This window comes from Neoarius graeffei, chromosome 16 (assembly GCF_027579695.1).
Source record: "Neoarius graeffei isolate fNeoGra1 chromosome 16, fNeoGra1.pri, whole genome shotgun sequence".
Lineage (NCBI taxonomy): Eukaryota > Metazoa > Chordata > Actinopteri > Siluriformes > Ariidae > Neoarius > Neoarius graeffei.
This window is the reverse complement of record NC_083584.1, coordinates 3,261,756-3,289,246: the sequence shown is the minus strand read 5'-3', so window position 1 is coordinate 3,289,246 and position 27,491 is coordinate 3,261,756. Positions and strand designations below refer to the sequence as shown.

Here is a 27,491-nt window from a genome sequence, read left to right as displayed (position 1 = left end):
GAAGATCAGACTTTGATAGATCCCTGTTCTTTAAATAAAACAGGGTGCCCACTCACACCTGATTGTCATCCCACTGATTGAAAACACCTGACTCTAATTTCACCTTCAAATTAACTGCTAATCCTAGAGGTTCACATACTTTTGCCACTCACAGATATGTAACATCGGATCATTTTCCTCAATAAATAAATGACCAAGTATAATATTTTTGTCTCATTTGTTTAACTGGGTTCTCTTTATCTACTTTTAGGACTTGTGTGAAAATCTGATGATGTTTTAGGTCATATTTATGCAGAAATATAGAAAATTCTAAAGAGTTCACAAACTTTCAAGCACCACTGTGTGCCACTTGTAGATGTTTTTCTTTATAATGACTTTCCTTATTCTCTGTTTATCCCGTAATGATGCTGCTGGAATCTTAATTTCCCTGAGGGAACCCTCCCAAAGTGATCAATAAAGTTCTATCTAATCTAATGAAATAATTTTCACAAGGATCCACAACCTTTTTTTCTGGAGGTCCTGAGAGAGCTCTTTAGATTTTAGCATGATGACACCACACACCCAAGGGTTAAATCAGATGGGTTCCACCTGCAGGAGGTTCTAATCAATAGCATCTAATCTGGACCAGCAGAGTCTAATTTTATGGACTTGAAAGTGTGGTAAATGTAAAGCCTCGGTCACAACCGGCCATACGTGCTCCTACGGCCGGTCTACGCGCAAAAAACGCAAGAAACGCATGGACGGCGCGCGTGTGACGTGCTGATTTTCGAGCCGCAGACTGGTCGCAGAGGTTCTTTGTCATGTCAAACAAACTCTACAGGCGCTTACGTTTTTTTCAGGTTGCAAGACAAACTTACAGCCAATGTGCGTCTTTCTCCACGAACAAAAAAAAAAAACGCAGCGATTTGGGAAACGCCAAAAATCGCACGGCCAAATAATCATATGGCTGGTTGTGACCTAGGCTTAAGGGTGTACTTAATTTGATGTTTGTTGGAAGTATATCACCTTTATCTGTACAGTGAAACATTTGTTGTTTAAATATGTTGGAAAAAGTCTACAGTTTCTATGGAGTGCACTTATTTCATGACTGATATAGAAAAGTTTGACATCGCAAAGATCAGTTTAATCTCGGGGTCAGCACTCAGCACGCTCACTGAAACAAACACTTCACTGAAGACGAGGGTTTAGAACTTGCTCACAATTGGTGTATTATGAGTCAAATTTATATTTAGTCTTTATAAAAAAAAAAACATTTTCTGAGCCAGACAGAAAATATGGATCATTTTACTAAAGCAGGAAACGAGTTATTAAAAAACACAAGGGAAAGTTGTAGAGTTTCTGTCTCTCTCTCATAAACATAGAGCTGTAGGTGTTCTTGATCCAGAGCTGAAAAAGAAAGAAACCCCCCTCCACACACACACACACACACACACACAGGGACGTAAACATGCGAGTCCGTGAGGCGAGGTGAGGCGTTACGAGATGTCGGCGGTGGAGTCAATCTCCTCTGTGTTGAGCATCACATCTCCGTCAGCCAGCAGCACTACCTCCTCCTCAGGCTCCTCCTGCTTCACCTCCACACACTCGTCCTCCTGCGTGATCACACGCTCCGTCATGGCCTCCAGCTGCATGCGGTACACCTCCGCCTCCTGCTCCTTCTCCAGCAGCTGCTGTCGGTACAACTGGGCCGCCATGTTGGCTTCGGCCAGACGCCGCTGGAGCTGCTCCTGTAAGCCACACCCACATTAGAAACACATTTACACACTGTCCACTCATCACTCAGCGCTGACTTCATGTCAGAAATTATAAAAGAGACGATGTGGAAACGATGAAATGTGGAATTGAACTCTCCGGTGAGGCGCCCTCTAGTGGCAGTTTAAACACACCCACATTACAGTATTGCTGGGTTTCAGTCACGGTACTCTTCTTAGCGGTTTTACAGGAAGTGAAATAGCTGGTGGTCTAAACCAGGGGTTCTCAAAAACATTTGTGATCTCCCCCCCGAAAAAGAGACAGATAAGCTATTATTGGGCTGTTTTTTTATTGTTGTGTATTATTACAATGTTAGACAACACAGTCCGAGACTGAAAATGTTCAATTTTGCCCTTTATCCTTTTAAAAATTTCTGGATCCAGACACGGTTCCGGATCACCTCTAAAATTTAAGTTCTTCGTTGGGCCAAGACGCGTATCTAGTAAAATTTTCATGAAAATCCATCTGTACATTTTTTACTGCAAAGCTGCTAACAAACACACACATGAACAAACAAACAAACTCTACCGGAGGTCGTGTTAACGAATGGCTCAGTGTGACACATGTGCCTGCTTTGTTTGGCAGAGTTCTCGAATTCTCGGCTCAATTTTAGTTAAACAGCCTCAGGTCTTCCTCAATCTGTGCGCGATTGCGGTACTTAGTTTTGAGTGCGGTCAGTTTTGAAAAGCCTGCATCACACAAGCATGTTGAAGTGAAAGGTAGAAGAATTTTTAAGGCAGGGTGCTTGGTGTCCAAATGCCTCTTTAATTTGCATGGATTCATGCTGTCATTGGCGAGCGCCTCTGCACAAACGACACATTGCGGACGTGGTTCCAGTGTGCCAGTAACAGAAAAACTGTATTGTAAATAACATTCGTCATATTTGCGGAGTTTTGTTTTTTTGGGGACTGGTGCATCAGTGGGACCAGCTCTTTTTTCACGAATTAGAGATTTGTCCATATTGTTTATTAACCCAATAAAAGATGGTTATGCTGTAAGTGTGAACATAGCAAAGGGACTTGCTCAGCTAAGAATGCTCGCACCTTCTCACCACGCACCGGACTTAGTGCCGCTAAAATGAGCAATCTACAAACCGTGCTTAATGTAATTAAGTTAAAATATAATTAACTGTGATACGGTGTTGGACCTTACAATTTTTAATCAAAGAAAAAAAGGTGGAGGAAAGAGAGAGAAAAGTAAGAGAAAGATTAAAGAAAAGGAGAAAGAGTAAGTTGACAAGTAGGAAAGAGATGGTAAGATGGGATTTAAATGGAGTTTTAAAGTGAGAAAAGAGGGCTGAAAGAGTCTTTAAAAAGGCTGTTTAAATTATTACTGCAGTAGCAGTGCTGGATGGCGAGATGTATATGAAGGATATAGCCTTTGAAAAGGCTGCTGGTAAAAGGTCATTGAAAAAAGTTAATAGAAGGCGATATGAAAGCTGCAATGGTACGAGCTCGACTCGATTGCACAGTGGGGTGTTTCTGATGTCTGTGATCTCTTATGCACTTGAGGTGCATCTGTAAAAAGTTCCTTGCTGAGATTTCAAATAATAACTCTCCGTTTTCATTGGCTGGACTGAAGACAGACAGTCGTTATTTGTTGGTGCAACTGTAAACCAACCCCTTGGATTTGCCACTGAGTGGTCTGTGACCACACGCCCCCCAGTTTGCCGAGTGTGGGGCACCCCCCCCCCCCAGTTTGAGAACCACTGATCTAAACGGTTCCTGTAGTGCAAACAACTAGCGACAACTTATCAGAGTACGCTCGTAATCTAGAAGCCGCTGCTCGCTTTAGATATATTCAGAAGATTGCTATGTGCAATGGAATCGACCCCTACAGTCTGGGAAAGAAGGATTCGTCATACGATCTGGAAAACTACCCTTCAGTCGAGTTCCCCGACATCTCCAACTATCTGGTGTTGCAGACGTCCTTCTACACCGCAAAACAGATGAAAGCGTGGAAGAGTTTGGAGGCTTACAACTGTTTTGTATGTGGCTGGGTAAAGGACCTCGGGATCAAGTCGCTGCCCAATGAATCCTGGATTGTTTTTGCCCGTGGAAGTATAGGGTTTTTTAAATTTTTCTTTTTTTTTAAGCTTTTCGTTCCCGTCTTTACAACGAAGCGCTGCAAGTTGAAGTGTAAACAAACACCAGTTGGCTTGATTCTCACTTGTGTTGGCTCTTATCTCTCAGCTAACTCATTCATAAAGATCATCAGAAACCCCTTTAAAGACCTGGATCTGAGTTAAACGAGACGGAGAAGTGATCACGGCGCATTGGAACTGTACGGCTGGGGAGGAATTTTGTTGCGACCTTCATGCATATGGACTTTGTGAGGAGGAAACAAAGAAACAGCTGGGGACTTTAGCGCTTCGGGACTAAAAAAAGTACCATAAAATAACGACACATAGCAATAATAATAATAATAATAATAATAATGGTTGACTTCGCGTTTGTACAGCTGCGGCTTCTCGTCGCTTAAAAATGGCGACCTTTCGCGGTCTTGTTATTGTTGTTGGTCTTAACAACTCCGCCCCCCCGCTGATGTAAGCGGTTCTTTCCTCTGGCCCAGCAGAGAGTTGGTGCTAGCCTGGAACCGGTTTTTCTGGCCCCAGAGCCAGTTCTTTATCAGTGGAAACAGAAAACCCGGTTCCAAACTAAGCACTGGCCCCGAACCAGCCCTGGAACTGCTTTGGTGGAAAAGGGGCAACAGAGGCTCAAAAGCCACCTTTCTCCACATCTTTGTGTGAAATCCTGTGTTTGGTCACCCTTTATTATTAGTTCACGGGGAACCCTGAAGAAACTTTTATCAGTTTCACGGTTTGATCGATTCGAACAACCTAAAACAACGCAAGCGTAAGGCGTTTTCATGCGAGCAATGAACCTTCTCCATACAAACGTTTTGTCAACTGAGCTTTGGTCGACCACCAGCTAAAGTTCTGAATAACTAATGAGGCGGATGTGACATCACATGAAACCCAGCAATATTATTCATGAGTAAATTAAATTGACACGCCCATTATCAGTCCTGCATCTTACAACATTCAGTAAACACAACACAGAAATTCACGATACCATACTGTGGCATTTGTAAAGGTAGGTAAATAAACAAGATATTTATCATCAGGTTTAATGAGATGTGTGTATATTCAGAGGTGTGTGTGCGTGTGAGAGAGAGACGGAGTGTCTCACCGTGTCTCTGCTGTCGATGTGGTTTGTAGAGATGACTTCGATTTTCCTTCGTCGTACAGGAGGTTCAGCTTCTTCATCCGCCGACTCCTGTGTGAACTGACCAGAGGGGACGGCCAACACTGAAACACACACACACACACACACAGAGCATGGAGAACCGCCAGACACAGAGTTTATACACTGTAGAAGGTAATGACACCTTTAAAGCATATACGCAGAGCCATGGCCTCACTTTTTGTTTATAAATGCCTTGAGACCTCAAGAATGGCACAGGAATAGTTTTAAGCGTTAACAATAAATCTAATATAGTAATGTTTATGATTAAAGCGATTTATATAGGTAGCGGTCTGAGTGAATGACCTTGACATCTGTGACGTCACAGCAGGAAGTCTATCGGTCTCATCGCCATTTCCGCTATACTAAAACACACAGCTGACTGCAACTCCGATCCTCTATGTTGAGCTAATTTATCGCCATGCCACGTAGATGTGTTGCTGGCCAGTGCAGCAACACGACAAAAGGTGGATTTACGTTGCATTCGCGGCCCGAGAATGTTCAAACTGCAAAGATTTAGATGCGTTTTGTGAGAAGTTCACGGGCACATTGGGCGCCTACGAAGTGGCCTCTCCTCTGCTCATTTTACTGAAGACTCATACGAGACCTCTGATCTGTTGAGGAGCGTTGGCTATAAGCCCGGATTGAAAGAGGGTGCAGTACCAACAATTAAAGGAAAAGAAAACTACAGTGTGGCAGCGGGGGCGTGGTCAAGCGCCGGTCTGTGACAGGAGCGCGGAGCCAGGGAAGGTGAGTGGCAGAATCGTTACACCTGACGGTAGTTAACCTGTGTTTTGTGTGTGTTTTCCCAGTAACCGCTCCCTATTTAAGGAGATAGAGAGAGAGCAGAGGGAGCGCAACCCGGGACTAGATGCAGAGAGTGTGTGTGTGTGGGCTTACACCACAGTATACTGAAAAGTTGTGGAAATAAATAGCCTTCTCTGCCTCAAAGCGTGTCCTGCCGTCCTCTGTGCTCCACCCACACATTAAAAGCGCTACAGTGGTGCTGAAACCCGGGAAAGGTGGAGCACCAACTTTGCAGCCCCATGGAATCCTCCCCGTTCGCGGACTTGGTCCAGCCCTCACCACGGCTCAGCAGAGCCAGCACCAGGCACTCGTCACGCTCCGAAAGGAGCAGGAGCGACGCTTTGAAGCCCTGGTGCTGGCCCAGCAGGAAGATCGAGAGGCGTTCCGGCATCTCCTCGTGTCAGCAGGATCCACCAGCGCCCCGGCCGCAGGCCCGTCTGCCCTCACCATGACCAAGATGGGCCCGCAGGACGACCCCGAGGCATTTATCACCTTGTTTGAGCAAGTCGCCGAAGCCTCGGGGTGGCCGATGGAGCAGCGTGTGGCGCGCCTCCTCCCCCTCCTCACGGGAGAGGCGCAGCTGGCCGCACTACAGCTCCCCGCCGACCGCCGGCTGGCCTACGCCGACCTTTGCCGGGCCGTCCTCCAGCGCGTGGGGCGCACGCCCGAACAACAGCGCCAGCGTTTCCGCGCGCTGCGGATGGAGGAAGTCGGCCGGCCATTCGCGTTCGGCCAGCAACTCCGGGACACCTGCTGGCGGTGGCTGAGGGCAGACGATCGCGACGCCGAGGGAATCATCGATCAGGTGGTGCTGGAGCAATTCATTGCCCGCTTACCAGCCGGAACCGCGGAGTGGGTCCAGTGCCACCGCCCGGCGTCGCTGGATCAGGCCGTAGGACTGGCGGAGGATCATTTGGCGGCAGGACGGCCAACAACGCTGCCTCTTCTCCCCTCTTCTCTCTCCCCCCCCCCCCCCCCCCCCCGTGTCCCGTCCTCGCCCCATTCCCCCACTACGGAGGCGGGGGCCGGCTCCATCCCAGCCGGCCCGCCGCATCCCGTGGTGCCCTCCCGTTTCTCCCTTCTGTGTCTGTCTCTCCCCCCCTCAGGTGAGTGAGCCCCAGAACACAGCTGCAGAGGGAAGGCCCGGGCCGGTTTGCTGGCACTGCGGGGAACCGGGCCACCTGCAGCAACAGTGCGCAGCTATGGAGGTGGGGGCGGTGGTGTGGATCCCCGACGCGCCAGAAGCTGCCCTCGATCGGGCCGGAGCGTATCGCATACCGGTAAGTGTACAAGGGGCTACATATCAGGCGTTGGTGGATTTGGGTTGCAATCAGACCTCGATCTGCCAAAGCCTGGTGCAAGATGAGGCATTGGGGGGAGCACAGGGGGTGAAGGTGTTGTGTGTGCACGGGGATGTTCACAGATACCCGTTGGTGTCGGTCCACATGTATTTCAGAGGGGAAAAATCCATAGTGAAGGCAGCGGTTAATCCTCGCCTTACCCACTCTTTAATTTTGGGGACTGATTGGCCGGGATTTCAGGGTTTAATGGCACGCCTAGTAAAGAGTGGGTCCTGCCGGTTGACAGGGGAGGGTCCCAGTGTCGCTTTGGCTGGAGCTGCGGTCGCAGAGCCATCTACGTCATCTCCGCGACAGAGTGAGGAGCCGCTGGCTCCTCCTCTTTCTATTGGGGAATCCCTCGCGGATTTCCCACTGGACCAATCGCGAGACGAGACTCTGCGACACGCGTTTGACCAAGTGAGAGTAATCGATGGTCAAACGCTCCAGCCGAACGCCACCCCGTCCTTCCCCTATTTTTCCATTTTGAAGGATAGATTATACCGAGTGACGCAGGACACTCAGACGAAAGAGCGAGTCACCTAGTTATTAATTCCAAAGAGCCGCCGGGAATTGGTATTCCAGGCGGCTCACTTTAATCCCATGGCTGGACACCTCGGGCAGGATAAGACACTAGCCCGGATAATGGCCCGATTCTATTGGCCGGGGATTCGCGGCGACGTCCGTAAGTGGTGTACGGCGTGCCACGAATGCCAGTTAGTAAACCCAGCGGCCCTTGCGCCCCCTACCATTAATCGAGACCCCGTTCGAAAGAATTGGGATGGATCTTGTCGGGCCATTAGATCGGTCAACACGAGGGTACCGCTTTATATTGGTTCTGGTAGACTATGCAACGCGATACCCGGAAGCGGTGCCTCTTTGCAATATCTCAGCACGCAGTATTGCAGAGGCCCTCTTCCACGTCATCTCCCGGGTTGGAATCCCGAAAGAGATTCTGACTGACCAAGGCACCTCGTTTATGTCACGAACACGGAGTGAACTGTATGGGCTACTGGGTATTAAGCCGATCCGCACCAGCGTTTATCACCCACAGACGGACGGTTTAGTTGAACGGTTCAATCGCACCCTCAAAAATATTATCAACAAATTCGTAAGTGAGGACGCACGTAACTGGGATAAGTGGCTCGAACCCTTGTTATTTGCAGTGCGAGAGGTCCCCCAAGCCTCCACGGGGTTCTCCCCATTTGAATTATTATACGGGCGTAAGCCGCGCGGCATCTTAGATGTACTGCGGGAAAATTGGGAGGAGGGACCTTCACAGAGCAAAAATGAAATTCAGTACGTTATGGACCTGTGCGCAAAACTCCACACACTCACCCACCTAACTCAGGAGAATTTGCGGCAGGCCCGCCTGTACAACAAGGGCACGCGCCTTAGAGAGTTCACTCCGGGAGATAAGGTACTCATCCTGTTGCCCACGTCGAGCTCCAAATTAATCGCCAAGTGGCAAGGACCCTTTGAGGTCACACGGCGAGTCGGGGACGTCGACTATGAGGTTAGGCGAACGGACAGGGAGGGGGCACTACAGATCTACCACCTCAATCTGCTGAAACTCTGGAACGAGGAGGTCCCCGTGGCGTTGGTGTCGGTAGTTCCGGAGAAGGCGGAGCTGGGGCCGGAGGTTCAAAAAGGGACATTGGCAGCACGTACCTCTCCGGTCCCCTGTGGAGACCACCTCTCCCCGACCCAACTCACGGAGGTCGCCCAGTTGCAGGCCGAGTTTTCGGATGTGTTCTCGCCCCTGCCCGGTCACATTAACCTCATAGAACACCACATAGAGACGCCCCTGGGGGTGGTAGTGCGTAGCCGCCCTTACAGGCTACCCGAACACAAGAAAAAGGTGGTTCGGGAAGAACTTCAGGCCATGCTCGAAATGGGCATCGTCGAGGAGTCCCACAGTGACTGGAGCAGCCCGGTGGTCTTGGTTCCCAAGGCCGACAGCTCGGTCCGGTTCTGTGTGGACTATAGAAAAGTCAACGCGGTGTCTAAATTCGACGCGTACCCAATGCCTCGTATTGATGAGCTGCTCGATCGACTAGGCACTGGATTTGACGAAGGGATATTGGCAGATCCCCTTGACTCCATTATCCCGGGAGAAAATGGCCTTTTCCACACCGTTCGGCTTACACCAGTTCGTCACACTTCCGTTTGGGCTGTCTGGGGCGCCCGCTATGTTTCAGCGGCTGATGGACAGGGTCCTCCGGCCCCACGCCACCTATGCGGCCGCTTATTTAGACAACATTATCATTTATAGTAATGACTGGCAGCGGCACCTGCAACACCTGAGGGCCGTCCTTAGGTCGCTGAGGCGGGCGGGACTCACTGCCAACCCAAAGAAGTGTGCGATTGGGCGGGTGGAAGTACGGTATCTGGGCTTCCACTTGGGCAACGGGCAGGTGCGTCCCCAAATTAATAAGACAGCAGCGATTGCGGCCTGCCCGAGGCCCAAGACCAAAAAGGGGGTGAGACAGTTCCTGGGGCTGGCTGGCTACTATCGTAGGTTTATACCTAATTATTCGGACGTCACCAGCCCACTGACTGACCTCACTAAAAAGGGGGCGCCAGATCCGGTCCAGTGGACGGAGCACTGCCAGCGGGCTTTCTCTGAGGTAAAGGCTGTACTGTGGGGGGGGCCACTTTTACACTCCCCTGACTTCTCTCTCCCTTTTATGTTACAGACGGATGCGTCGGACAGAGGGCTGGGGGCAGTTTTGTCCCAGCAGGTGGAGGGGGAGGATCGCCCGGTCCTTTACATCAGCCGGAAACTGTCAGTGCGTGAGGGGCGCTACAGCACGATTGAGAAAGAGTGCCTGGCGATCAAGTGGGCGGTCCTCGCCCTCCGTTACTACCTGCTGGGGCGCCCTTTCACCCTCTGTTCGGACCACGCGCCCCTCCAGTGGCTCCACCGCATGAAGGATGCCAACGCGCAGATCACCCATTGGTATCTGGCACTCCAACCCTTCAACTTCAAGGTGGTCCACAGGCCGGGGGCGCAGATGGTCGTGGCGGACTTCCTCTCCCGTCAAGGGGGGGGAGTCAGCTGCAGGCCGGACCGGCGCCCGGCCTGAGTCGGGCGGTGGGGGTATGTGGTAGCGGGGGCGTGGTCAAGCGCCGGTCTGTGACCGGAGGGCGGAGCCAGGGAAGGTGAGTGGCAGAATCGCTACACCTGACGGTAGTTAACCTGTGTTTTGTATGTGTTCTCCCAGTAACCGCTCCCTATTTAAGGAGGCAGAGAGAGAGCAGAGGGAGCGCAATCCGGGACTAGATGCAGAGAGTGTGTGTGTGTGTGTATGGGCTTACGCCACAGTATACTGAAAAGTTGTGGAAATAAACAGCCTTCTCTGCCTCAAAGCGTGTCCTGCCGTCCTCTGTGCTCCACCCACACATTAAAAGCGCTACATACAGGAAAAGGAAAGCGAGTTCAGTTGCACCAGTCCTCCCGGAGTGTGAGCCGAGGGTTGTTGCTAAAACCCGGGACGGGACATATTATCGCTCAGGCAGTGACCTCTCTGCGGTTGTTGCTAAAACCGGTGATGTCCCGGGTTTTAGTAATTGCCTGAGCCGAGCAGTAATTGTGGAATACACAGTAAGGAGAAAACAGAGAATGAGTGGAACAGCCGTCTTATTTCTAAACTGAATATTGCTGCCATCTCGCCCTTACGTGGAAGAAGCGAATAAACAGAGAACTGAACAAACAACTGAAAGTCAGATTGTTTCAAAACATTCGGCCACAAGCTCGGCCTTCAAGAAGTGAGAACACAGACGGGTAAGCTCCGACTCTCATTTGGATACAAAACAAAAACGCGTTGTTTGCCTGCATTTAGATTAATCCATGTAACCTGTATTGTGTGTTTAAGTTAGCGGTATAAGATTATTTAATTTGCTTCAGAATGTGATTGTCTCAGTTCATCTGATTATTTAATGAGCCTTTTACGTTTTATCAGTGAAAATGCATGCATGTACATTGCATAAGTTATAGCACCCATCCTGTTTTAATGAGAGTCACATGAGACTGTCAGTTCAATTCTATCCAATTCTCTAGACAACTTTGTTCTCTGGCTTTATTTTGTAAGGTGGGGGCCTCCGTGGCTGACATGTTACTGTCGGATTCACTTTCCGATGGTTCGAACTAATACGGTTCTACGTGTATAGCAGTAGCATGTACACACACACTCTGATTTCAGGACTATCACAGATGTATTACTATCTGAGGAATCCGAAGACTCTCCAATAAATCTGAACAAAGAGACCATTGCCACCACTCTCGCCTGCCGAGTCTGACTTTGGTCTATAGCTATCAAAGGCCTCGGCCTTAAAACCGGTTCCCGCTGTGACGTCACACATTCAGGGCTGGCTGGCTCAGCGGGGCAGCTCCAATCATTAACACCCATCCTGTTTTAATGAGAGTCAACCCACAATCAGTGAAGTCAAATCAGTCTTAGGTGAGCGAGTCGGTAACGCTATTTCTTACTTTCACCATAATTTTTATTTATGAGACTTTGGTCTATAGCTGTAAAAGGCCTCGGCCTTAAAGCCGGTTCGTCACGCACTCAGGGCTGGCTGGCTCAGCAGCGCAGCTCCAATCACAACTTTGCAGTCGATTTTAACTCTCAAAACCATATATTTTTTTTTATTCTCATTTATACAGCACACAAGAGTCAAGGATGGAGATACTATCCACTCAAATTTATTTAAAAATAAAAGGTTCTGTGGATCTCCTTTAAGGAATCCAATAATACATGAGTATAAACATTGATTATGAATATTAATGTGTGTATGATTAATATAAACAAGTATATAATGAATATTAATGAGGGTTGCATTTTTTCTGGTGCTAACACTTAGTGACTCGGTGTAAACCCTCGGAGCGACATGTTCCCTCATGTGAATAATAATAATAATAATAATAATAATAATAAGCACTGACTCGTCGTCATTCCGTTACCTTGCCGTCCGTTCTGCATCGTGACGTACAGCGGCTGTGTGAGTCTCGTCTGTAGGTGACCCTGCTGATCTGTTACTATGGTAACCACCCTCTGTCCGGCATCATTCACTGCCTGTTGGTCCAGAGCGCTGACGGCGACAGCGTCCTCGCTGTTACCTGCAGATCAATTACAAATAAATAATCACACACCGTAATAAACTCCAGCGTTTCATTAGTGTCGAGTTAATGGAGTTCTCTCGGACCTGTGTTGGGTTTAACGAGCTCGGCGATGTTAATGACCCCTCCCTGAATAATGAACTGTGGAGCAACGGACGAGTCTGTGTTCCTGTTCACCTGCTTCTGCATGCCCTCCTACACACACACACACAAATAAGAGGGATAGATGTGATCCTGTGAGAGAATGAGACAGGATATGACATCACACCTGCAGGAGGTTGGCGAGTTCTGCGTGCTGGATGTCGAGGGCGATGTCAAAGGGCGACTTGTCGAACTTGCTGAGCGCGTGAACGTCAGCTCCGTGTTTGAGGAGCAGCTGAGCAACGCTGTGGTGTCCGTGTTGAGTCGCCCAGTGCAGCGCCGTCATCTTCAGCATGTCTTTAGCGTTTACGTCTGCTCCGTTCTGAACGAACACACACACGAGAGAGAAAGAAAAGAAAAAAAAAAAAAAACGTGTTAATGGAGGAGTTAAAAGGTCCATGAGGAGCGCCCTCTGCTGTTGTGAACAGCACTGTGCAGGATTTATCCACACTAATGAAACGCGAGTCGAAGGCTGAGGATGAGGATGAGTCTCACCCTGATCAGCAAGTCGACGATGAGCTCGTGCCCCTCCGTGGCGGCCATGTGCAGTGGCGTCCTGTCCACTTTAGTGCGTGCGTCCTTACAGATGCCGGCCCTGAGCAGCACCTCGGCTGTGGAGCGATGACCGTACTGCGCCGCCAAGTGCAGCGGAGACGCGCCCAACTGCACGGGTCAAAAACACATCATCAACATACACATGCAGCACAACACAATCACATCCACACAACACAACACAACCACATCCACACAACACAATCACAATCACATCCACACACCACACCACAATCACATCCACACAACACACCACAATCACATCCACACAACACATCCACACAACACAACCACACAACACAACCACACAACCACATCCACACAACACAACCACATCCACACAACCACACAACACAATCACATCCACACAACACAACCACATCCACACAACACAACCACATCCACACAACACAACCACACAACACAACCACATCCACACAACACAACCACATCCACACAACCACATCCACACAACCACATCCACACAACACAACCACACAACACAATGACATCCACACAACACAACCACACACCACAATCACATCCACACACCACAATCACATCCACGCAGCACACCACAATCACATCCACACAACACAACCACATCCACACACCACAATGACATCCACACAACACAACCACACAATCACATCCACACAACACACCACAATCACATCCACACAACACAACCACATCCACACACCACAATCACATCCACACAACACAACCACATCCACACCACACATCCACACCCACACAACCACATCCACACAACACAACCACATCCACACAACACAACCACATCCACACAACCACATCCACACAACACAACCACATCCACACAACACAACCACACAACACAACCACAATCACATCCACACACCACACCACAATCACATCCACACAACACACCACAATCACATCCACACAACACATCCACACAACACAACCACACAACACAACCACACAACCACATCCACACAACACAACCACATCCACACAACCACACAACACAATCACATCCACACAACACAACCACATCCACACAACACAACCACACAACACAACCACACAACACAACCACATCCACACAACACAACCACACAACACAACCACACAACACAACCACACAACACAACCACACAACACAACCACACAACACAATGACATCCACACAACACAACCACACACCACAATCACATCCACACACCACAATCACATCCACGCAGCACACCACAATCACATCCACACAACACAACCACATCCACACACCACAATGACATCCACACAACACAACCACACAATCACATCCACACAACACACCACAATCACATCCACACAACACAACCACATCCACACACCACAATCACATCCACACAACACATCCACACAACACAACCACATCCACACCACACATCCACACCCACACAACCACATCCACACAACACAACCACATCCACACAACACAACCACATCCACACAACACAACCACATCCACACAACACAACCACATCCACAACCACATCCACATCCACAACCACATCCACACAACACAACCACATCACACAACCACATCCACACAACACAACCACACCACAACCACACAACACACCACATCCACACAACACACCACATCCACACAACACAACCACACACCACAACACAACCACACAACACATCCACACAACACAACCACACCACACAACACAACCACACAACACACCACATCCACACAACACAACCACACCACACAACACAACCACACACCACATCCACACAACACAACCACACCACACAACACAACCACACAACCACATCCACACAACACAACCACATCCACACAACACAACCACATCCACACAACACAACCACATCCACACAACACAACCACATCCACACAACCACATCCACACAACACATCCACACAACACAACCACACAACACAACCACACAACACAACCACATCCACACAACCACACAACACCACAACACACCACATCCACACACCACAACACACCACATCCACACAACACACCACAACACACCACATCCACACAACACACCACATCCACACAACACACCACAACACACCACATCCACACAACACACCACACCACATCCACACAACACACCACACCACATCCACACAACACACCACATCCACACAACCACATCCACACAACACAACCACATCCACACAACACATCCACACAACCACATCCACACAACCACATCCACATCCACACAACATAACCACACAACACAACCACATCCACACAACACAACCACATCCACACAACACAACCACATCCACAACCACATCCACAACCACATCCACAACCACATCACACAACCACATCCACACAACCACACAACACAACCACATCAACACAACCACACAACACAACCACATCAACACAACCACATCAACACAACCACATCAACACAACCACACAACACAACCACACAACACAACCACACAACACAACCACATCCACACCACACAACCACACCACACAACACATCCACACAACACATCCACACAACACAACCACACCACAACCACATCCACACAACACAACACAACCACATCCACACAACACAACCACACCACAACACAACCACATCCACACAACACAACACAACCACATCAACACAACCACATCAACACAACCACATCAACACAACCACACAACACAACCACACAACACAACCACACAACACAACCACATCCACACCACACAACCACACCACACAACACATCCACACAACACATCCACACAACACAACCACACCACAACCACATCCACACAACACAACACAACCACATCCACACAACACAACCACACCACAACACAACCACATCCACACAACACAACACAACCACATCCACACAACACAACCACATCCACACAACCACATCCACACAACACATCCACACAACACATCCACACCACACATCCACACCACAACACAACCACATCCACACAACACAACCACATCCACACAACACAACCACATCCACACAACCACATCCACACAACACAACCACATCCACACCACACAACCACACCACACAACACATCCACACAACACATCCACACAACACAACCACACCACAACCACATCCACACAACACAACACAACCACATCCACACAACACAACCACACCACAACACAACCACATCCACACAACACAACACAACCACATCCACACAACACAACCACATCCACACAACCACATCCACACAACACATCCACACAACACATCCACACCACACATCCACACCACAACACAACCACATCCACACAACACAACCACATCCACACAACACAACCACATCCACACAACCACATCCACACAACACAACCACATCCACACAACACAACCACATCCACACAACACAACCACATCCACAACCACATCCACACAACACAACCACATCCACAACCACATCCACACAACACAACCACATCACACAACCACATCCACACAACACATCCACACCACAACACAACCACATCCACACAACACAACCACATCCACACAACACAACCACATCCACACAACACATCCACACCACACATCCACACAACCACATCCACACAACCACATATCCACATCCACACAACACAACCACATCCACACAACACAACCACATCCACACAACACAACCACATCCACAACCACATCCACACAACACAACCACATCCACAACCACATCCACACAACACAACCATATCACACAACCACATCCACACAACACAACCACATCCACACAACACAACCACACAACACATCCACACAACACAACCACACAACACAACCACATCCACACCACACAACCACACCACACAACACAACCACACAACACAACCACACAACACAACCACACAACACAACCACATCCACACCACCACACCACACAACACATCCACACCACACAACCACACAACACAACCACACAACACAACCACACAACACATCCACACAACACATCCACACCACAACACAACCACATCCACACAACACATCCACACAACACAACCACACAACACAACCACACAACACAACCACAACCACATCCACACCACACAACCACACCACACAACACATCCACACAACAAAACCACACAACACAACACAACCACACAACACAACCACACCACACATCCACACCACAACACAACCACATCCACACAACACAACCACATCCACACAACCACATCCACACAACCACATCCACACAACCACATCCACACAACCACATCCACACAACACAACCACATCCACACAACACAACCACATCCACACAACACAACCACACCACACATCCACACCACAACACAACCACATCCACACCACAACCACATCCACACCCACATCCACACCACAACCACATCCACACAACCACATCCACACAACCACATCCACACCACAACACAACCACATCCACACAACACAACCACATCCACACAACCACAACACACAACCACATCCACAAAACACAACCACATCCACACAACACAACCACATCCACACAACCACATCCACACAACCACATCCACATCCACACAACACAACCACAAAACACAACCACATCCACACAACACAACCACACAACACAACCACACAACACAACCACATCCACACAACCACAAAACACAACCACATCCACACAACACAACCACATCCACACAACACAACCACATCCACACAACCACATCCACACAACCACATCCACACAACACAACCACATCCACACAACACATCCACACAACCACATCCACACAACCACAAAACACAACCACATCCACACAACACAACCACATCCACACAACCACATCCACACAACACAACCACATCCACACAACACATCCACATCCACACAACCACATCCACACAACACAACCACACAACACAACCACATCCACACAACACATCCACACAACACATCCACATCCACACCACAACACAACCACACCACACATCCACACCACAACACAACCACATCCACACCACAACACAACCACATCCACACAACACAACCACATCCACACAACACAACCACATCCACACAACACAACCACATCCACACAACACAACCACATCCACACAACACAACCACACAACACAATCACAACACACAACCACATCCACACAACACAACCACATCCACACAACCACATCCACACAACACAACCACATCCACACAACCACATCCACACAACACAACCACATCCACACAACCACATCCACACAACACAACACAATCACAACACACAACCACATCCACACAACCACATCCACACAACACAACCACATCCACACAACACAACCACATCCACACAACCACATCCACACAACACAACCACATCCACACAACCACAAAACACAACCACATCCACACAACACAACCACATCCACACAACCACATACCACATCCACACATACCACATCCACACAACACAACCACACAACACAACCACATCCACACAACACATCCACACAACACATCCACACAACACATCCACACAACCACATCCACACAACACAACCACATCCACACAACCACAAAACACAACCACATCCACACAACACAACCACACCACACAACACAACCACATCCACACAACCACATCCACACAACACAACCACATAACACAACCACATCCACACAACACAACCACACAACACAACCACATCCACACAACACAACCACATCCACACAACACAACCACATCCACACAACACAACCACATCCACACAACACAACCACATCCACACAACCACATACCACATCCACACAACACAACCACACAACACAACCACATCCACACAACACATCCACACAACACATCCACACAACACATCCACACATCCACATCCACACAACACAACCACATCCACACAACACAACCACATCCACACAACACAACCACATCCACACAACACAACACATCCACACAACCACATCCACACAACACATCCACACAACACATCCACAACCACAAAACACAACCACATCCACACAACCACAACCACATCCACACAACACATCCACACAACCACAACCACATCCACACAACACAACCACATCCACACAACCACATCCACACAACCACATCCACACAACCACACAACACAACCACACAACACAACCACATCCACACAACCACATCCACACAACACATCCACACAACACATCCACACAAACACAACCACATCCACACAACCACATCCACACAACACAACTACACCCACACAACCACACCCACACAACCACATCCACACAACCACATCCACATCCACACAACACAACCACATCCACACAACACAACCACACAACACAATCACATCCACATCCACACAACACAACCACATCCACACAACCACAAAACACAACCACATCCACACAACACAACCACACCCACACAACCACATCCACACAACACAACCACATCCACACAACACAACCACACAACACAACCACATCCACATCCACACAACACAACCACATCCACACAACCACATCCACACAACCACATCCACACAACCACACCCACACAACCACATCCACACAACACAACCACACAACCACATCCACACAACCACATCCACATCCACACAACACAACCACATCCACACAACACAACCACACAACACAATCACATCCACATCCACACAACACAACCACATCCACACAACACAACCACAAAACACAACCACATCCACACAACACAACCACACCCACACAACCACATCCACATCCACACAACACAACCACATCCACACAACACAACCACACAACACAACCACATCCACATCCACACAACACAACCACATCACCACACCCACACAACCACACCCACACAACCACACCCACACAACCACACAACACAACCACATCCACACAACCACATCCACACAACACATCCACACAACACATCCACACAAACACAACCACATCCACACAACCACATCCACACAACACAACCACACAAACACAACCACATCCACACAACCACATCCACACAACACAACCACACCCACACAACCACACCCACACAACCACATCCACACAACCACATCCACATCCACACAACACAACCACATCCACACAACACAACCACACAACACAATCACATCCACATCCACACAACACAACCACATCCACACAACACAACCACAAAACACAACCACATCCACACAACACAACCACACCCACACAACCACATCCACACAACACAACCACATCCACACAACACAACCACACAACCACATCCACACAACACAACCACATCCACACAACCACATCCACACAACCACACCCACACAACCACATCCACACAACCACATCCACACAACCACATCCACACAACACAACCACATCCACACAACACAACCACATCCACACAACACAACCACACAACACAACCACATCCACACAACACAACCACATCCACACAACACAACCACATCCACACAACCACATCCACACAACACAACCACACAACACAACCACACAACACAACCACACAACACAACCACATCCACACAACCACATCCACACAACACATCCACACAACACAATCACATCCATAATCATATCAAGCACAGAGTGTCAGCACAGTGAGCCGAGCGTGGGAGCGTGAATACATCACATCGAGACACTTTTATGAAGCACAATGATGTTCATTTTATCCTGATATTTAGATTAATTAATACAAAGCCATATTACAGGGAGAACATTTACAAAAGAAAAAAGGAGGGAGGGGAATAAATGAATGAACGTTTTAACACCCAATTCCAAGTTGTAAACTGATTGCAACGCTTGGTCCACAGCTCCGCCCACAGAGTGACTGACATCAGCACCTCAGTGACCTTAAAATGAAGCCGGAGCAAAAAGCGTCTGATGTTTTGAGAAAAAAAAAGTGCAAAACAATTAGAAAGAAAACAAACGCACTTCATTTTGGGAGCGACTGTACAGCATGCCACACACACACACACATTTTTTCCTGTTTGTAATTGAATTATGATCCAAGTTACTGCTGCACTCAACTAAAACTCATCCCCCATCTCAGACTAGGGAGAACTCAGGACAGTCTCCTCCTCGTGTGTGTGTGTGTTGTAGGAATGTGATGTATTTGTATCTGATCTCACTCCTAAACACACACACAGCTCACAAAGCAACGACGTGACGGTGACCGAGTCGATGACACACTGACTACAGAACGGTTCCTCTGTTAATTACAGCTGTGTGAAATCTGGAAAGCTGCCCGAGTGTGTGTCGTTCCTCAGAGAACATGCGCACAATTGGATTTAATAGAATAGAACAGAATAGAAGTCTTTATTGTCCACATTATGGAAATTCATCTTTGGCCCCACAAAACATAAAATCATATAATCCATATACACAAGACTTCACAGCAGTACAACAGACACAGCAGAGCTTCTCAGCCCATGGGCTTACAGACCCCAAGATCAAGTGGCCCAATATAAATAACATTATAAATAGAAACACTATCATAAATACACAAGGCCCAGCAGTGTCGGTGTACAAGGGGAAGTTAAGCACCTAGTTATTTATTTAGTAAAATAATGGAAGATGGTCTAAAAGATTTCTTATAAATGTTTCTTGTTGTTGAGGGTACCCTGCATCGTCTTCCTGAGGGGAGTTTTCAAACTCATGGTGAAGTGGATGTGAGGAGCCTTGAACTATTTGCAAAGCTTTCCTGTTTGTCTGAGTTATGTACAATTCCACAAGCTGCTTCTGGGGGTCCCGTATGGTCTTACTGGCTGTGTTAATTATTTTTGTGAGCCTGGTTTTGCTCCTAGCCCCAAGATTCCCATACCAGCATGTGATACTGTACGTGATAACACACTCCAACAAGCTAATATAGACCATCCTCAGAATTCTTTTGCTTACGTTAAAACTATTGAGTTTCCTTATAAGAAACAATCTTTGGTTTGCCTTTTTAAACATGCAGAGATGCCTACCCCAAATTTTGAATTTCAGTATTCTTGAAAACATTTTTCAGTATTTTGGAATGACTTTCAGTAACATGAATTTATGCACATTTCCATTATAAAGAGGTATATATACCAAAATGTTTAACATTTAAATTATTAAAAAGAACTGTTTTGTGTGAATTGAATAAACAAAACACGAGCAGCCATGTCAACTGAATTTCCACTCAACAAATTTCTAGAGCATACAATACATCACATTTTTATAAATACAATAGTGTTCCCTGTTTGCAGACATTACAGTTGACGACCAATCATTGGTATTGAATGTAACTCCTCAAAAGTATTATATTATATTGCCTGGCAAAATGTTCTACCTGTTAACGGATTCTAATAAAATAAAATAAAAAATTCTTATTTCATGCCAAAGAGAGTCCGACATTGTTCTCTTAATGTCCCAATATATAAATACTTCAGCATAATGCTTCAGAAGAGACATTGAATAAAATGGCATTTATAATTGCATTTAAAACAGTGGAATGGTCAATTTTTTGCCACAATCCCAACAGCACTAATCATAAAATTCTGTTTTTGATCAGACTACATGTACATTTGCACTTGCAACACTGAAAAGACTTTGAATTAAAGAAGTCCAGCCAGTGTTTGATATTTCAGTGAATAAAAATCAGACATGTAAAAAGAAACTGAATAAGTTTAACTCACATTTCATGGCACTAATCGTCAAGTTCAACTCCAAGCACAGGTCAACCATCACCGCTTCAGCACGCGTCACGTTCCGTGTCTTTTCATCCACAGATTTCATAAAAAACTGCTGGATACCCCCAGATTTACTTTCCGCCTGACTCGCCATTTCAGCATACTCCATGTGTTTTTTTTGTAGTTGACATGCCGCCTGCAGTCATCGCGACCACCATGAGTGATGTTAATGTCAGTTCTACACAGTTTGCAGTGCGCGCATCCATTGCCCTTTTGACTGGGTGTAATGCACGGCCATTCTACCGTATCGAAAATAGCGCGAACAAATGTGGGGAATCTGCGCATGTCACACACAGCAAGTGCAGCTGTCGTAAAAATAAATAGCCGTGAATTGCACCTGGATTGAAAAAGTCGCTTGGACATTTAAAAACAACTCACTGGAATTTTTTAAGACTTTATAATAATTCCGTACAGAATAACACTGTTTGCCGTAACATCGTATTTACGTAACTTTTCCGTACAAAATACAGCCAATCCGTACTAGTAGGCATCTCTGAACATGTAATCTGTATGTTCTTTAAAACTAAAAAGTTACTATCCAGGATAGTTCCTAAGTATTTAAAACTGCTCACAATCTCAACATGTTGGCCCCCAGTAGTGACTGGCTGACATGAAGGTTGCCCTCCCCTAGCGCCGACAACAAGTTCTTTGGTCTCGTCAGAGTTTAGGAGCAGAGCACTCTCCCCACACCATGCCACAAGGCGGTCAATATGCTCAAAGTAGGCCCTCTCGAGCTCTCCATTTCCTCTGACCATTAGACCAATCATCGCCATGCCATCAGCATATTTAAACAGGCTGAAATTACTGTTACAAATCTGCATTTCATTTATGTACATGGAAAACAAAACAGGAGACATGACGCAGCCCTGAGGCACCCCTGTATTCAAAATAGCCTCATCAGATGTGTTACACTGTACAAACACTCGTTGAGGACGGTCAGTTAAAAAATCCTTGATCCATAACAGAAGGTGGCTATTGGTATCAGGTTTTAGCAATCAATTTAATAAAATATCGGTCCTAACAGTGTTAAAAGCTGAACTAAAATCAATAAATAAGAATATTTATTGAAATAACTGAAATGCCACGGAGTATTCAACCCTCGACAGTGTGTTCACAGAGTTCCAACACAGCCGAGTGTGATACACTGACACTGGAGCACGGGACCGGGCTCAGGCTGTGTGTGTTTCTGTACCCAGTCTGTGGTGAAGGGGGCACCGTTGGCCATCAGCTTCCTCACTTCTTCATCTTCACCGTTCCGCGCAGCCTCTAAAAGCCGCTTCCCCAAATCCACCAGGGACATCTGCACCACAGACAAACAGTTATAAACACAAACTAAACATTTACACACCTTTTATTTTTCTTTTAATAACTAATTCCATATTTCTATAACTGTGTACCGTAAATAAAGGAGAAAGTCATCTTTCTTTAGTGTTACAATATTAAAACACCACTGCTGAGTTCTGGACTCTGATTGGTCAGAAGGTGTTGATTAATTCTCTCTAACAGCAGCTCTGACTATAGTGCAGGTTTATATTAGTGAGTGATGTGGTTTCTATGGTAACGGCTGGTTCACAGGGTGAAGTTTTGTGCTGAAGGAGAAGCTGGAATGTGTTCAGGACCGACGGGTTTAGATTAGATTAGATTAAACTTAGTCATCGCACATATCACAGGTACAAGGCAACGAAATGCAGATTGCATCTAACCGGAAGTGCAGAGCAGTAAATAACATTTATACATAAATATAACTGTGCAGGAGTTACAGGGTATGGATGGAATGGTATAATGATATGATAGATATTTACAGCATGTACACAATGTGCAATATGAATGAACTATAGTGCAATAGTTATGCTTTAATATCATAAATAAAAAACACAATACCTTATTACATTTATTTATTAATTATATGTTTCAAATTAAAATTGTTAAACTTTTGTAATTAAAATATTTTTAAAAATTTAATTCTCCCTCTTTTTCAGTGTTCATGTATTTTAAATAAATGGAATATTTTTAAACACAAAAAGACATAAAATACATTTATTAACAGAAGGGTTTATGGTGTAATTAATAATGAACTAATTTATCATCATTTTAAAAAACAGTTTATATAAAAATATAAATGATCTCACACCGCTGTCCTGCTGCTTTACACACCGAGTGTCAGAGCTGAAGCTCACAACCACTGACTCACAACCACTGACTCACAACCACTGACACCACTGACTCACAACCACTGACACCACTGACTCACAACCACTGACACCACTGACTCACAACCACTGACTCCACTGACTCACAACCACTGACTCCACTGACATCACTGACTCACAACCACTGACTCACAACCACTGACACCACTGACTCACAACCACTGACACCACTGACTCACAACCACTGACACCACTGACTCACAACCACTGACTCCACTGACATCACTGACTCACAACCACTGACTCACAACCACTGACATCACTGACTCACACCGACTCCTCTCTGTGTGTAGTGTTTATTACCGTGTAATAATAATAATAATAATAATAATAATAATAATAAGCAGGAAGAGCAGTAGAGCTGATTAGACGGAAATTTTCACTTAAGTAAAAACTCTGCAGAATTAAATTTGAAATAAACCTCATTAATATTTAACCAAATATTTAAATTAGAATTAAAATCCAAAACTAAGAAACACTTTAACATCAAAAACAAGAGTTTTCACCCTTACACTCGGGTTTATCGCTAAACTTCATTAAACAACAAAAAATATTTATATACTTATTTATAATTTTAGATATTTGTGAAGTTAAATTCATAAATTTAATTAAACTCTTACATTATTTACACCATTTAACACCAAGCCGTGAATAAGTTACTGTTATTATATTAATAAACACATTAAAACCCCGCCCACTATGATTCACATTACTGAAGTTTAATGTTTATAAAGTTTAATGTTTATAAAGTTTAATGTTTATAAAGTTAAACTGCAGTTAAAACGCAGCGCGAGCGGAAAGCGGCCGAGGCGCTGTTAGCATGTCTCAGCTAGCGGCGCTAATCAGCCACAAACTGCTCACACACACAGACACACTCCGACAAAATAACCCGCATTCTGCCCAAACTAACCCGCATTCTGCCCAAACTAAACCCCGCTTTATATACAATTACACCTTACACACCTTCTCACCGTCACACGCACACTTTCTCACTTTAACTCAACTTTTGTCCACTTTTTAGCTAATCGCTTCCCCCACAAACACTTTCTCACGCCGTATCCCAAATCCCCACATGTGTTATACAGAGTGCACTACGGAGGGCGCAGAAGGCACTAATATACACACACACACACACACACACCGCTATAGGGCGCTTATAGAGGGAGCGGGAAACATTCAGAACTCAGCCGCTCGATGGCGCTGATTGGCTACAAACACTTCTTCTTCTTCCTCTTTTTCTTCAGCCTTCGCGTTTCAAAAGGCGGAAGTTAAATTTTAAAGTGATTTTGGTTCACGGTTTTATTCATTTGTGTTATTGTTACCGTTTTATTAAATCTTTTATTAAAATCCTGAGACTAATCTGGACTAGCTATATTTTAAAATGAACACGAAGGAAAAAAATTAGTGTGTTTGTATTAAAGTAGAAATTGTGTTTTATCGCCACCTGCTGGTCTGGAGGGAAACTGAACCGTAAATATAGCGTCCTGTCAAAGAGCTGCGTTTATTACCAACATCGCCTTTACACACGATTTACATATTTATACACCTCATTTACACAACCTACATTAATTACTTACATTTATAAACCCTTAATAATTTAATAAACCCATGCTTGTTTAAAAAGTGATCTAATAACTTATTTATACACAATTTTTTAAATCTTAAAGACTTTTCTAAGAATCCCATTTAACCAGTGGTGTAGTGGAGATTTTTAAAGTGGGAGTACGCGATTCGTGACGTCATCGATTTGATATCATGTCAGAAGCGGTAGGCTTTGTTTGGTCTGAATGATTTGTATAAATGTTACGTTCTTTTAACAACACAAGAGGGCACAAGAAGACACTTTTTTTCAGACATTTTTATGTGTGCAATTTTCATTCGTGTTTGTCAGTGCAGCCCAACTGTTATGGCGAAAAGCCGCGGTTTATTTTGTCTCCAATAAATATGCCGAAATGGCTAAAGAGGAACAAATTCGCCTTCTCCTTCCGAATGCATCGTCGTAGACAGCACCACTCTGCTGCTGGAACTCAACATAAACCTTGCATAGGTTTAACATGGACTATCAGGCGTGAAGCCAAAATATTGGAAATTATGATACACAAACACCTTTGTTCATGTTCGATTCATGTTCATTTGAGCCGAGCTGCATTCGGAATTCGATATTTTTACTAGCCTACTTACTGCCGTGGCAACAGCTACAGCATGTGTCCAGAAGTTCAAAAAAAGTCACGTCACTCACTCACATCGCATACAAACCAGCAACGGGCTGAAATTTATTATAAAAGGCACCAATCGAATAAATCCAGCATTTAGTCTGGCGCGATTGAGGCACCTGCGGATACAAAATACATGACATGCAGCCATTGGGTTAAGCCCTACCATGCACTCCTTCTTAAAGACTTGAGTATTTCTTTAAATTTATTGTCATTTCACATTTTTGGTTGTACAACAAAACACTCAACAGGAAGGCCACAAAGATTATGAATTTCAAATCATATATATAATACAGTATGTGGTGAAATTATCCGCGTAAGGATGAGCAGGCAGGCGATTATATCAGTTCTGTTGCCCTCTCGG

At 46.2% G+C, this 27,491-nt stretch overlaps 1 protein-coding gene across 1 annotated transcript; it reads right to left on the bottom strand.

The window, feature by feature from the left end:
• Positions 1-1,268: 1,268 nt before the first annotated feature.
• On the bottom strand, positions 1,269-25,986 carry gabpb2a (GA binding protein transcription factor subunit beta 2a). Its single transcript, XM_060942317.1, has 8 exons — positions 25,878-25,986; positions 23,897-24,004; positions 12,900-13,067; positions 12,532-12,726; positions 12,350-12,458; positions 12,108-12,263; positions 4,944-5,062; positions 1,269-1,727 (listed from the first exon to the last, which is right to left on the bottom strand). The coding sequence occupies exons 2-8, from the start codon at positions 24,002-24,004 to the stop codon at positions 1,476-1,478; spliced, it is 1,107 nt and encodes a 368-aa protein (XP_060798300.1). The 5' UTR covers positions 25,878-25,986; the 3' UTR covers positions 1,269-1,475.
• Positions 25,987-27,491: the final 1,505 nt, after the last annotated feature.

Coding starts and splice junctions, on each gene's coding strand:
- gabpb2a (XM_060942317.1), bottom strand. CDS start 24,004: ATGTCCCTGGTGGATTTGGGGAAGCGGCTTTTAGAGGCTGCGCGGAAC. Junction 12,264..12,349: donor GCTCGTTAAACCCAACACAG/GTCCGAGAGAAC, acceptor ATTGATCTGCAG/GTAACAGCGAGGACGCTGTC. Junction 1,728..4,943: donor ACATCGACAGCAGAGACACG/GTGAGACACTCC, acceptor TGTGGCTTACAG/GAGCAGCTCCAGCGGCGTCT.